At 37.0% G+C, this 15,065-nt stretch overlaps 1 protein-coding gene across 6 annotated transcripts in view; it reads right to left on the bottom strand.

The window, feature by feature from the left end:
- Window positions 1-4,828, bottom strand: part of LOC145271177 (type-1 angiotensin II receptor-associated protein-like) — a 194,086-nt gene extending 189,258 nt beyond the window's left edge. For 2 of the 6 annotated variants that reach the window (XM_080126715.1, XM_080126712.1), the window contains exon 1: window positions 4,697-4,820. In XM_080126715.1, the coding sequence (XP_079982841.1) occupies window positions 4,697-4,723 (27 nt within the window). In that variant the 5' untranslated portion in view covers window positions 4,724-4,820. Of the gene's footprint in view, window positions 1-4,696 lie in introns of all 6 variants that reach the window. The other 4 variants (XM_080126713.1, XM_080126717.1, XM_080126711.1 and 1 more) reach the window with 4 other exon arrangements.
- Between the last annotated feature and the right edge of the window lie 10,237 nt (window positions 4,829-15,065).

The raw sequence follows: 15,065 nt of genomic DNA on the forward strand, positions 1-15,065 counted from the left end.
GGTTAGGTCGTAAAAAAAAAGGGGTTTGTATTACTGTACACAGATTCGAAAAAGTTGTCAAAAAACAAATATAGAACAAATAAATGTTATCAAAGGCAAGATAAGTTACTTTTCTACCTAACTGGATATATTTTTTGTGTTTTTATTCAGTGTAACATGTTTATTCAGCTCGAAAAACATGCAGTGTTTACCGATGTATTGGAAAATTCAAAATGGCAGCCGACTCTCTCTCGGAGAGGGTACGTTTGGGAAAAGGTATTATAAATAATAAACTAGACAAAATACTGTTAGAAAACAACCGAATATATGTCAACTTATGTCACGGTAACATATATTGAGCGAATTTCTAACAGTATTTTGTCTAGTTTATTATTTATAATAAACTTTTCCCAAACGTACCCTCTCCGAGAGAGAGTCGGCTGCCATTTTGAATTTTCCAATACATCGGTAAACACTGTATGTTTTTCGAGCTGAATAAACATGTTACACTGAATAAAAACACAAAAAATATATCCAGTTAGGTAGAAAAGTAACTTATCTTGCCTTTGATAACATTTATTTGTTCTATATTTGTTTTTTGACAACTTTTTCGAATCTATGTGTACAGTAATACAAACCCAAAAAAAGATACGAAAAAAAAATATTTCGTAAATAAATATCAACATTAAATTAAATTTAAACTGCATAATAATGGCGACTCCAGTACATTATATTGCCGAAGAAATTACGTTTAATTCTTCGACGCCAGAGAAAGTCGGTGATTGGGGAGATTTGGTTCCTAGGGTTCGAGAGTATTTTGCTAATCTTGCCTCGGGGAATATGCCGGATTGTCAAAACATGTTACCAAGCACACACAAAATACATCTGTTTAGAAACAATTACGATTGAATCATAAAAGAAAAACGAGATTTATTTATTTATTTATTTATTTTTACACTTAATTTCCAATTGAGAATGAAATACAAACGTTCGTATAGCTTACTTGCCATGGGTATATTTTTTACACTGTTAGTAACATATATAACAATAAATATTTGAAAAGTGTGTGTGTGTGTGTGTGTGTGTGTGTGTGTGTGTGTGTGTTCTCCCCCCCCCCTCTTCAATTTTCTCATCAGTTTGTTTGTGGGGCGGGGCAGGGGCATCCTACTAGATACCAAACACTCACTCGCTATCATATGTTCTAGCCGAGAGATCTTTTTAAGACTAACCGCCCCTTTAAGTGCAATCGTTTGAACCTCTCCTACACTTATTTCCGGGTATATTTGCCAGGCAGTTTTGAAATGGCCGCGAAATCACACCAGATATTTAAAGCTTCGATAATGACTTAAAAAGAAAAGAAAATACTGTTAGAAACCCACCCCAATATAAGTTACGGAAAGGTATATCGGATGAGTTTCTAACGGTATTTTCTTTTATTTTAAAGTAATTTTAGAGACTTCAAATATTTAGGTGTTCATATCCCCGATAGTAGCCCCTCCCCTCCCCGTTACATCAAAGTGGCACCGTGCCTTGTTTGGAGTGAAAATGAAATTAAAAAATTAACTCGCGACCATTTTTCTTGTTCTCACATAACGCTCGACACTATATGTTTTTCGAACCCAATAAACGTTTTAAAGCGAGTTAAAATTACGGTCACCGAGAAAACCCACTAAAAACGGCACGTGGACCCTACGTAAACGATTGGGGGGGGGGGGTTAAATGGCTGCTCCCTGAATTGCGCAAAAGGTTTTCTTTCACTTTCTTCGCATAAACTCGGACTTTTTTTTTTTTTTTATCGAGGGTGTATTTATTTTTTGAATTTTTGGGGTGAAAGTGCACTGGGGGACCACCCGAAGAAGTTGATTATAGGAAGGTTGAAAATAAGAAACTACGGTGCACATTGACCAAAAAAAAAAAAAACTTTGAAATAACACCACTTTTTTTACTTGCAGTCGTTCTGGACATCTTATTGCCACTGGCACACTGGACTGGAATCGGTTCAGATAAAATGCAGCTAAAGATTACGCAACCCTTGCTTCACTATAGACTTAAAGTTAATAGTCTTTCAAGACTAAAAGGAAGTATATATAGAGAGGGAGACAGACAGGCAGACAGAATATTGTACAATGAAAATTAGACTGGCTATTGATACCAGCGGTTTCAGCTGTTGTGGAAAATTCACTTTAAAAACTACAGTTCCATCCTCAATGGGAAATGTCCTTTTCTCTTCCCTGCAACCGTTTTCTCACAGAAGAGACGTTGCGAGCCGAGCCTGTCTCCGCTTTATCGTTATTATCATGGCAAGTGCTCGTCTGAGCTCCAATCTATGGTCCCTCTTGTTAAACTTGAAGGAGAAACACTCGTCTAGCTGAAAACACTGTCAATAATTCCCCCCACTCTTTATCTGTGCCTAAACCTAAACGTAGATTCCATGAACAAAGCTTCTTTCTTAGAACTGCACGCTTGTGGAACTTGCTTCCATTTGTCTGCTTTCCAGCTGACTACAATCTGATTGCTTTCTTCAAGTCCAATGTAAACAAGTTCTTGATGAGCCGTTCCCCTTAAGTAATCCAATTTACCAAATTTATGCTTCTAACGATTCCTATGTTATTGTTTGACTGACCACTGTACACTTTTTAACCCTTATCCTCGAGTGTCCTCTCGACCTTGATAATGTGGTAATTCAAGAAGAATATAAATAGTTTAATCCGAGCTATTCGGTTATTAGAATATATAATAATTAAAGCAATCCCAACTAAACCTAAACATAGTGGGAGAATGCCCTTTTCTCCATCCCTACCCTGCAACCTCTTTCTCACAGAAGAGACGTTGCGAGCCTGCTTTATTGTTATTTTCATGGCAAGTGCTCGGCTGAGTTCCAATCTATGGTCCCCCCTGGCCAAACTTTCACGAGAAACACTCATCTAGCTGAAAACACTGTCAATAATTCCCCCCCCCACTCTTTATCTGTGCCTAAACCTAAACGTAGATTCCATGAACAAAGCTTCTTTCTTAGAACTGCACACCTGTGGAACTTTCTTCCATTTGTCTGCTTTCCAGCTGACTACAATCTGATTGCTTTCTTCAAGTCCAATGTAAACAAGTTCTTGATGAGCCGTTCCCCTTACGTAATCCAATTTACCAAATTTACGCTTCTAACGATTCCTATGTTATTGTTTTTGACTGACCACTGTACACTTTTTAACCCTTATCCTCGAGTGTCCTCTGGACCTTGGTGACTCAAGAAGAATATAAATAGTTTAATCCGAGCTATTCGGTTATTAGAATATATAATTAAAGCAATCCCAACTAAACCTAAACACAGTGGGAGAATGCCCTTTTCTCCGTCCCTGCGACCTCTTTCTCACAGAAGAGACGTTGCGAGCCTGCTTTATTGTTATTTTCATGGCAAGTGCTCGGCTGAGTTCCAATCTATGGTCCCCCCTGGCCAAACTTTCACGAGAAACACTCATCTAGCTGAAAACACTGTCAATAATTCCCCCCCACTCTTTATCTGTGCCTAAACCTAAACGTAGATTCCATGAACAAAGCTTCTTTCTTAACTGCGCACCTGTTAAACTCTGTTCAGTTTTCCTGCTTTCCTGCTGACTACAATATGGTCGTCTTTAAGTCCAACGTAAACAATGATGATGAGCCGTCCCCTTAAGTAATCAAATTTATCAAATTTCCAGTATTAACGATTACTACGATATTGTCCCATTGACCACCGTACACTCCTTCATCCTTATCCTCGAGTGGCCTCCGGGCCTTGATAAGTGGTAACTTTTTTTGTAAAAAAAAAAAAAAAAAAAAAAAAAAAAGTGACAGCTGTGTCGCCGTATCACAAATCTAAATATAAGAGTGTCGTAATATGATCAAAATATCGTGATTTACGTATTGAGAGTTCGTAACTAATTTTATCTCATTCACACAAACGTTTTTTTTTGTGGGGGGGGGGGGCTGACGTACACGAATGAGACCCCTATAGCAAAATACGCATCGGCTTCGATATTGTACGCAACAATCAGATTAATAATCTGAAAAGAAAGGAAAAAATTTTGGCGTGTTGGGGGGGGGGGACTTGAACTTTGTGCTTTTCTGATTAATGCGTTATTATGGGTTTTTTTTGGTTTTTTAAGAATTTTTTTTTTTTTGCCGGAGATTAAATAAAAAAAAAATAAAAAAAACATTAAAAATAATCCGATGAGTATTTCGCTAGGGAGGGGGGGGGGACACCCGCCTCTTTTTTTTAAAATAAATATAATTATCCACTTTCCAAAACAATATATATGCCGCGCTCCCAATTTCGGGATACCAAATTAGTGAAAGGGAAAATTATTCCCAACTCGCATTTAGGTAAAAATGCCCTTTTGTATAATTCATTTCAAAACAAGTATCGCAAAAACAAATATATATATATATATATATATATATATATATATATTATTATTATATATAGGTATGTAACATATGTGCATCCTTTCCTTCTTTTATAGAAAATAGACGAAAACAAAAACGAATAGAAACTAATAATAAAATTAAAAAAACAAAAAAAAAACAACCCAAACATTATCGATTAGGAAAAAATAAAAGGGAACAAAAAAATTACAATTAATATCGAAATCGAAACTCGTTTCAATTTTACTCGAGATTATTTCGTATTAAATTTAGAAAGAAAAATATAAAAATTATTTTGCATTAATCCAAATTTACGCACCTTTAAAGACACTTGGGGTGGCTCCATCGTATCGTCTTCTTATTATTGTTTTTCGACAATCCGACGAGCAGGCGTTTGTTATAATCACGTGAGTAGTAGACGGCGCTTGTTGGTATATTCAACTACAGCGGCGGTAAAACGACGGCCAGTCACTTCCTAGAGGCGCTCAACCGAACCATAAGATCTATTATTCAACTATTTTATTTTATTTTATTTATTTATTTATTTATTTATTTATTTTTACATGTGAATAACCTCGAAAACTACTCAACGTAATTGTACTAAATAATTTTCGTAGTGGAATAATAGTGTCGTAAATGGATGGTAACATTTTAATGCTTCTCGAGCCAAGATCACAATGTAGTATCTGTTCTGCTACACTTACTTCACTTCCACTTCACTTTTTCTGTCCTTGGCCAGTGGAAGAGAAATCTTCCATGACTGAGACAATTTTTATTTTTGCTCCTATCCAGAGTGCCCTCTTTCGGGGAGCTGGATTTTTCCCCACATTAAAAACCGACCTTGTGTCTAACTCTGCCCTCGTGGGGAGGCAAGTAGATAGGAACATTTAATGCGAGTAACACTAAACTGCTCTCCTTTAACAATCTTTTTTTTTTACATAGGAGTTACCATGTATCAAGGCCCGGTGGCCACTCGAGGATAAGGGTTAAACAGTGTGCAGTAGTCAATGGGATAATATTGTAGTCATCATTAGTAGTGGAAATTTGGTAAATTGGACTACTTAAGGGGGGGGGATTACAAGAAGCCTTTCCAACCACCGATACCTATAACGAATAACTCACTACCTGAGAATTCTTCCTTCAAACTCCCCAACTTAACATTATTCCGGCTTAGCAAGATGAACTGGAACATTGAGGACACTGCGAAGGCTGCTGCAAAGAAAGTGGCTTTCCTCTATCGTGCTAGAAAACTACTCACACCTGAGAGTATCCTGTACCTTTAGAAAGCTGTTATCCACCCATGCATGGAGTATTCTTGCCACATCTGGGCTGGTGCGTCTACCGCTAGTTTCTCTCTTTTGGATAGGGTCCAGAAAAAAAGTCTTCAATCTAATAGGTCCCACTTTGTCAACTAAGCTCCAACCTCTGTTGTATCCCTGTTCCTGTTTTACAAGTATTTTAGATGGAATGTGCTCTGATGAACTCGTTGCACTTGTGCCCCCTCGACGTACATATCCCCGAAAAACCCGCTTAGCAACAAAATCACACCCCTTCACTGTTGACGTCCCTAAATGCTTTCTACGCTAATAGTTTCTTCTCTTGAACATCTAGACTTTGGAATTCTCTTCCTGCCACCTGCTTTCCTGACTGAAATGTAACGCAAATCAACGTCCCAAAATAGTAGCCACTTACAATTTACGCCCCGAGTGGTGATATGACTTGTTAACGAATAGAAAATTAAAAAGAAATTCTATTATAATAATAAATATTAATTCTATTGCTATCAGTGCAACTTCTGCCGTTATTGAAAACCAATAAACATGAATAGGTTGAAAAAGTACTCGACAGAAATGTACTAGGAATGGAATGGAGTTTCCTTGAGACATTGGATTTATTAATAAGAAATGTAAAAATGTAAATACTTCTACTACTACTACTACTACTAATACTACTATTACTACTACTGCTATTACAACTACTTCCATTATTACTACTAATACCACTACCACTACCACTACTACTACTACTTTTACTGCTAATACTACTATTACTACTACTATTACTAATATTACTATTAATACTACAACTATTACTACTATTACAACTACTTCATTTTTACTACTACTACTACTACAACTACGTCTATTACTACTAATACTACCACTACTACCATTACAGCTACTTCCATTATTGCTACTACTACCACCACCACCACTACTACTACTACTACTACTATAATTACTATTACAACTAAAACTATGTCTATTACCACTACTGCTATTACAACTACTTCCATTATTTCTACTGCCACTACTACTACTACAACTACTTCTATTACCACTAATATTACTACTACTACTATTACAACTTCTTTCATTATTATTACTACTACTACCACTACTACTACAACTAATACTCCTTCTATTACTACTAATACTACTGCTATTACTATTATTATTGAATGTAAAAATGTAATTACAACTACTACTATTACTATTACTACTACTATTATTACTACTATTACTACTACTATTACTATTACTACTTTTACTATTAATACTACCACTATTACTACTATTACAACTACTTCATTTTTGCTACTACCACTACTACTACTACTACAACTATTGCTACTACAACTATTACTACTACAACTACAACTATACCACTAATACTAATACTACTATTACAACTATTTCCATTATTACTACTACCACCACCACCACTACTACTACTATTACTACTAAAACTGCGTCTATTACCACTCCTGCTATTACAACTACTATTACAACTACTTCCATTATTACTACTGCCACTACTACTACTACAACTACTTCTGTTATACTAATATTACTACTACTACTATTATAACTACTTCCATTATTACTACTACTACTGCTACCACTACTACTACTACTACTTCTATTACTAATAATACTACTACTATTATTACTATTAATACTACCACTATTACTAATATTACAACTACTTCCATTATTACTACTACAACTATTACTACTACAACTATTACTACTACTACCTCTATTACTACTATTACTACTGCTATTACTATTATCATTACTATTAATACTACCACTATTACTACTACTATTATTACTACTACTGTAGCAAAGCCACGGACATCTATGTAGCCACAACGGCATCTCACATATGCAAATTTACCAAGTTGTGGTGGAAGGTGACGTCACAACGAAGGAAGAGAAGGGAAAGAAAAGCAGAGAAAATGATTTGGAACCACATGGCCACAACAGGAACCAGGAAGCTCATGTCGGGGCGAGAGGAACTTTTAAAACATGATGCAATCCGAACGTTTAACAAAAAATCGTCGGACGACCGTGTGCCACGGGGACAAGCTGCAGAGATAGTAGCTGGTTGTAGCCACGGACTGGGAAACAGGTATCTTGCTTTGATTGAGTTCAAAACCGGCTTCGAAATCTACTGGGTGATGCTCTTTTCTCTTCCCTGCAACCTCTTTCCCACGGAAGAGACGTTGCCAGCCTGTCTCTTCTGTATCGTTATTTTCATGGCAAGTGCTCGTCTGAGCTCCAATCTATGGCTCCCCCCCCTCTTGGCAAACTTTCACAAAAAGCACTCAACTTAAAGACAAACAAATAAAAGTTTTTAGTTTATGAAAAATATCTATGATGTCATAAAGGGTCCTTTAAAAGACTATTTTTTAGGATTCATTTTTTTTTTCCGATTTTCGAAAATGATTTGCTGAGATTTTATTATTTCCCTTGACCGGTGTAACGTAAAATATTCCCCTGTAAAAATTCTTCTTTTCTTATCTATGAAAAAGAGAAAAGACTATTTTTAAGATCGGATTTTTTTCGATTTTCGATACGTATCAGGTGAATTTCTGTAAAATGGTTTTGACTTGTGATAGGGGGTATGAGACGAATGGATTCGCCAATCATTTTTATAACCAACGGCTGTGCTAAACAACCAATCAAAACGTCGCAAAATTATTATAAAAATTGTTGAATTTTGGATTCAATCAGTTCGCCGTTTGCTACGTCACGGACCGCATTTAATTCTTCGTCGCCATCTTTGTTCAACATAATATCTCAGAACTTAAGAGGTAAACTACGCCACGGACCGCATTTGATTCTTGGCCGCCATCTTGGTTACTGATCTGAACTACGCCGCCATCTTTGTTCAACACAATGTCTCAAAACTTAACACAAAGCATATCTAAGAACACTGCCAGATATATAATTAGCTTTGTGTGAAATTTGCAAAAGATATGTTCAGCCGTTTTGGAACATATAAGGAAAAAACTTACACAGTGACTTTTTCGTAAACTGTTTAATATTAAAATAAGAAGAAAAAGAATTGGCGAAGCGGTTTACAAAAGGTGGCTCTCTCTACCGTGCTAGAAAATTACTTACGCCTGAAAGTATCCTGTACCTCTATAAGGTCACCATTCGCCCATGTATGAAATACTGATGTCACTGGTGCATCTGCTATTAGTATCTCGCTCCTGGACAGGGTCCAAAAGAGAGTAGCCAAGCTAACAGGTCCCGAACTGTCATCTAAACTTAAGCCCATGTCCCACCGACGTAATGTTGCATCTCTATAAGGCCATCATTCGCCCATGTATGGAGTACTGCTGTCACATTTGGACTGGTGCATCTGCTGCTTCTCTCTCACTCCTGGACAGGGTTCAAAAGAGAGTCGCCAACCTGATAGGTCCTGAACTGTCATCTAGGCTTCAGCCTCTGTCCCATCAACGAAATGTTGCATCCCTCTGCTTATTCTACAAATACTTTAATGGTGAATGCTCTGATGAACTGCAAGCACTTGTACCTCCTCGACATGACTACCCCCGACAGACCCGACAAGCAACTAAGTCCCACCCCTTCACAGGAGAGATCCCTAGGTGTAAGAAAGCCTTTTACTCCAATAGTTTCTTCCCCAGACTACTTTCCCAACTGTACTGATATGCAGAAGTTCAAGTGTAATGTGAACAAACATCTTTCTACTCATCTCCCTTCATAATGACTTTTTCATAAATTGTTTAATATTAAAATAACAAGAAAAAGAATTGGCGAAGCGGTTTACAAAAGGTGGCTCTCTCTACCGTGCTAGAAAATTACTTACGCCTGAAAGTATCCTGTACCTCTATAAAGCCACCATTCGCTCATGTATGGCGTACTGTTGTCACATTTGGACTGGTGCATCTGCTGCTTCTCTCTCACTCCTGGACAGGGTTCAAAAGAGAGTCGCCAACCTGATAGGTCCTGAACTGTCATCTAGTCTTCAGCCTCTGTCCCATCGACGAAATGTTGCATCCCTCTGCTTATTCTACAAATACTTTAATGGTGAATGCTCTGATGAACTGCAAGCACTTGTACCTCCTCGACGTGACTACCCCCGACAAACCCGACAAGCAACTAAGTCCCACCCCTTCACAGGAAAGATCCCTAGGTGTAAGAAAGCCTTTTACTCCAATAGTTTCTTTCCCAGACTGCTTTCCCAACTGTACTGATATGCAGAAGTCAAAGTGTAATGTGAACAAACATCTTTCTACTCATCTCCCTTCATAATGCCCCCGTAAATTATGTCCCCGATAGTAGCCCCCTGCTTCAAAGTGGCACTTGCCTTGTTTGGGGGTGAAAATTAAATAAAAAAAATAATAAAAATAAAATTAAAAGGTAAATTTTTACATTAACTACGACTCACCGTTCACATTCAAAATGTCGACTTAATAGGTTTTCGGGTATGCTGCCAACGAATATCACAGTTAAATTTGAGGCTGATAAGTCATTTATTGGATATGAAAACATTTGTTATCCAATGTAAAAGCTAATGTAATCCCTGGCAGCCATTTTGTTTTCACAACTGAGCAGTTAGTAATGCACATACGTGCAACTGAAGGAGATGACAAAGCAAATATTTTTTTTCACACCCAAAAAATGGGAAAATAGTAAAATGTTTTGGCAAGGGAGTGCTTCAATTCTCTCCTGCCGAAGTTGGAAAATGCTGAAAGAAAAAGGCACAGAAGATACACAATACAGAGAGAAGGATAATTGTTCTGGGATAGTTAACACCCCTATATCCATGATAGTATGGATTCATCTGGCACTATGTAAGCCCGACATTTTCTGCCGTCAAGCAGAGAGAACACACGTAGTTCTCTTCTTGGTTGGCAGTCTGCTCTGGCGCTACACTAGGTGTATCAGAATCTTTGTAGGAATTGTTGACACCCCTAACACGAAACTGCAAATAAAATATAAAAAAACTCGCAATTTCTCTTTTAAAGGTGGGTTATTTATGTTCTTTATGGATTATACTTCCAAAAATAAACTATTAAAGTTGTATAAAAAGTAATAGAAATATCTTTTTTTTATATTTTTAAAAACACAGTAATGAAATTAATTGAATTTTACGAGTTCAGTATTTTTCAATTTTTAAACTTTGAAAATCTATCAAAATTTTTCTATTGGTTCAATTTTTACGATATTTTCAGGGTCAATGTGAAATGTTATGCTCTTTCCAATAAACCGAATATAATATTTTAGACAAACGTTTTTTTTTTAAATTCACGCCCCCCCCCATTTTGAAATGTCTATTAAAAAGTAAAAAATTAATTTACTAACCAAAGTTTTATATAACACAAATGGAAGATAAAAGATCAATAAATAATATATTCAAATTTAAAAGCAAAACAAAGTAGTGTTTTTTAGAAATTTACCTGTAAAGTTCGAAGTTTAAAACCTTTAAAAAAAAAAAACCACGTTGTTTGTTTTTGTGTGTGTGTGTGTGTGTGTGTGTGTGTGTGTGTGTGTGTGTGTTTTTAATGAAACCTTGGTCCTTGCTCCTTTAATTGAAAAAAGATTAGGGCTTGAATGACATTTTTCGAGGAGTTATAAGCTTCGAAAGATGGCGGGTGGAATTATTCAATAGTTTTCACGAAATTTCTGACACTGCTAGCGCTACACACACAAGTTAAATTGTTCTTAGTCAATAGAAGGATAAACCTTTCTCTACTAAAACAATTTTTCTCCCACATTAAAAACGACCTTGTGTCACATTTTGTTTTCATGGGGAAACAAATAAATACCGAGAGCACGTTTTTGTTGTTCTTTTTTTTTTTTTTCGTTAATGCTACCGTTTTGTTTATTTGTTTTTTTAAACAATAATTTCATCCTTTTCAGTCAATTGTACTTGCGATGAATGGCAGACATCCAAAGAATTTCAGTACTTACACACTCAGTCCCTAAGTATTAGCGAAGATTTCCGAGTCAGTTTTGAAAATGGCCGAAGTAGTTTACAATTTGAAAACCATGAAAAAAAAATACATATATTGTTGGAATCTTTTTGTGCCAATAATTATGCATCCTCTGTTTATATGTTTATTATATTTTTATTCTGGTTCTTACATTTGATTTTCTGTCTCAGGATTGGATTGGTTGGTTGTTTTATGGCATATCAACCCTTTTCGGGTTATTTAATGCCGAATCCAAACATTGAAAATTTTTAATAGAATATACTTGTTGTTTTCAAGTCAGTTTCTATTTAATCCATAGAGTGGACCTGGGAGCAATGGCAATTAAAGGGTGGCTCCACACTCCCCAAAGCCCACAAGCTGGGGCCTCACCACTGGATATTGTTTAAGGTCATATCCAGGACCCCCATTGAGGGACTTTTATCCTCTGCAGGGGGGCAGTCGGTGTATTCTAATGCCCCACCGACAGGGCCGTTGATTTTCTGTATTTCATATCTTTTATGATTCTTAGTTTTGTATATTTTGGGTTTGTACAAAACTCCCTTTAATTTAAAGAAAAGGGCAATGCTAGCTCCTGGATGACGTCATGAGTCCCAGCGCGAAATTCGTCCTCTTTTGGATTCCAGCGACATGGATATTGGACGTGGTTTCATTGCCCGGCGCTGATACGGAACTTCCAGAGCACTCCTTCAAAGAAGTAACCCGGAAAAGAATACCCCGGACGCGTTGAAAGCGAACTTCTGAAGACTTATTTATGTGGCTACGGTTTGCACGTAATTGGAGGGAAAGAAATTTTAAAGGACTTTAAATTGAGAAAAAAAAGAAAAAGGCATGTGCCTGACCGCCATCAATTTGTGAGTATGTATCTAAAATTTATTGCATATGAGAGAGAGATTAGGAACTAGTGTTAAGGAATAGAGAGAGGGAGAGAGAGAGAGAGGGGGAAGAAGTGAGTTATAGTGTAGACACGTTGGTAGGAAGTAAAAGATCAGCTGATTTGATTGCGTGTGAGTCATGTGATCAGGTTAGCTGAATCATTGTATTTGAATTATATTGTATTCGTTCATTGATACGACATTTTCAATATAAGAATCAGCATGTTTTTTTTTTTTTTTTGCTTATATGTTGTTACTTTGGCGTTCTTTGTTTTTAAAGTTAATGCCTGCAAAGGGAAAAATTTGCAACTAATTTTATTGTGAATAAAATCTCTTCTTCGTTTTGAAACAAGACCTTTATATTTTTTTCTTTACTCCCCCCCCTTTTAATTTCATTCTTTAATTTTTTTTAAACTAAGAATGTGAATACTTTAGGTGATCCTTTTACAAACTTTTTTGGACCTTTTTTTTGTTTTACATGGTAGTCACCATTTATCAAGGCTCGGAAGCCACTCAGGGATAAGGGTTATTACGTGTACAGTAATCAATGGGATAGTATCGTAGTAATCGTTAGTATTGGAGTTTTAATAAAGTGTCTTACTTAAGGGGGGGGTTAATCAGGAATTTGTTTATGTTGGACTTGAAGACATCCAAGTTGTAGTCGGGTGGGAAACAGGCAAACGGAAAAGAGCTACATAGGTGTGCACTTCTAAGAAAGAAACTTTGTTCATGGAACAGACGTAGTTTAACTGCTCCCAGTGAACACCAGGACTCTTTCGCCCTAATATCGTGACCCCCTAAACAGGACCACAACATCGGCGATTCAAAAAAGACAGACAAGCATCTCCTTTGGATAAAAGACCAACTTCTGTTCAACAAACTCATATTTTTCTACCTTCCTTGAACAAGTAAAGATTGGCTCCACAAAGTTTTTTACAACGAAAAATGACCTCACCTTAGAAAAGTTTCTCTTATCATAAATTTTCCTAATGTCTGTCTGTGGGTGTGTGTAGTGGGACTGCTGGATATATTATAAAATATATATATATATATATATATGGTTATATCCCACAGGATTAGTGAATCTCTTGACAAAGGCTTCCTTTCTAGGGAAATTGCTCTTGACATATCAAAGGCCTTTGACAAAGTATGGCATAAGGGTCTACTTCACAAGATTTCCAGCTACGGTATAACTGGAAATGTTTTCTCAATCATTAAATCATTTCTCTCTGATAGGCTCATAAGAGTAGTGGTAGATGGACAAAAATCGGAGGCCTGCAATATAAATGCTGGAGTCCCTCAGGGGTCAATCCTGGGCCCAACTCTCTTCCTGATCTACATCAATGACCTCCCTAAACACATACTTAAATCATTCGTTGACATCTATGCTGATGACACGACCATCTACGGCAACACATCAAAGGCTATAAATGACGAAGTTCTCTCGGATTCTCTCTCCTCTGATCTCGAGCGCGTGGTTCAGTGGGGGAAGATGTGGCTAGTTACCTTTAATGCATCTAAAACCAAACTCCTATCCTTACATCATCAACGCTCTGATCCCCAGCTGACATCAATTGTGATGGATGGCTCTCGTCTGGGTGAGGCCCCGTGTTTTGACAAGCTTCTGGGTTTGACCTTTACTCCTGATCTGAAATGGAACACGTACATCAAGTCTGTTGCCAAGGTCGCAGGAAAGATGGTGGGATCCTTCTACCGCTCCAGAAGATATCTCACTACTGATGCAATTCTCTATCTATATAAAAGCCAAGTACGGCCAAGGATGGAATACTGTTGCCATATCTGGGCAGGAGCTGCTAAAAACAGCCTATCATGCCTTGACAGAGTACAAAATAGACTTCGTGGTTTAGTGGGGGATGCCCTTTTCTCTACCCTGCAACCCCTCTCCCACAGAAGAGACGTTGCGAGCCTATCCTTGTTTTATCGTTATTTTCATGGCAGGTGCTCATCTGAACTCCAATCCCTGGTCCCCCCTTGCCAAACTTTCACGAAAAACACCCGTCTAGCTGAATCCACTGTGAAAAATTTCCCCCACTCTATATCTGTGCCTAAATCAAAACGCGGATTTCATGAGCAAAGCTTCTTTCTTAGAACTGCACGCCTGTGGAACTCTGTTCTGTCTGCCTGCTTCCCTCCGGACTACAACTTGGATGTCTTCAAGTCTAATGTTAACAAATTCCTAATGAACCGCCCCCCTAATTAAACACTTCATAAAATCTCCTCACTAACGTGATGTACTTGCAATAACCATTATCCCTGAGTGGCTTCCGGGCCTTGATAAGTGGTGATTACTGTGTAAAAAAAAAAAAAAAAAAAAAAAATATATTATATATATATATTTTATTATATATATTACTTCATAAAACTAAACAAAACAAAATAAGTTCAGTTTACGATAATTACGATATAATTCTATTGTACACTCTTTAACCCTTATCCTTGAGTGGCCTCTTGGCCTTGATAATGTGGTGATGCCTATGTAAAAAAAAAAAAAATATCACAGTTTAATTTGTGTGTCAGTATCCTTCAATCTTAGCTATCAT

The sequence above is a fragment of the Euprymna scolopes genome, chromosome 46, assembly GCF_053919585.1.
Source record: "Euprymna scolopes isolate OS-2025 chromosome 46, ASM5391958v1, whole genome shotgun sequence".
NCBI lineage: Eukaryota > Metazoa > Mollusca > Cephalopoda > Sepiida > Sepiolidae > Euprymna > Euprymna scolopes.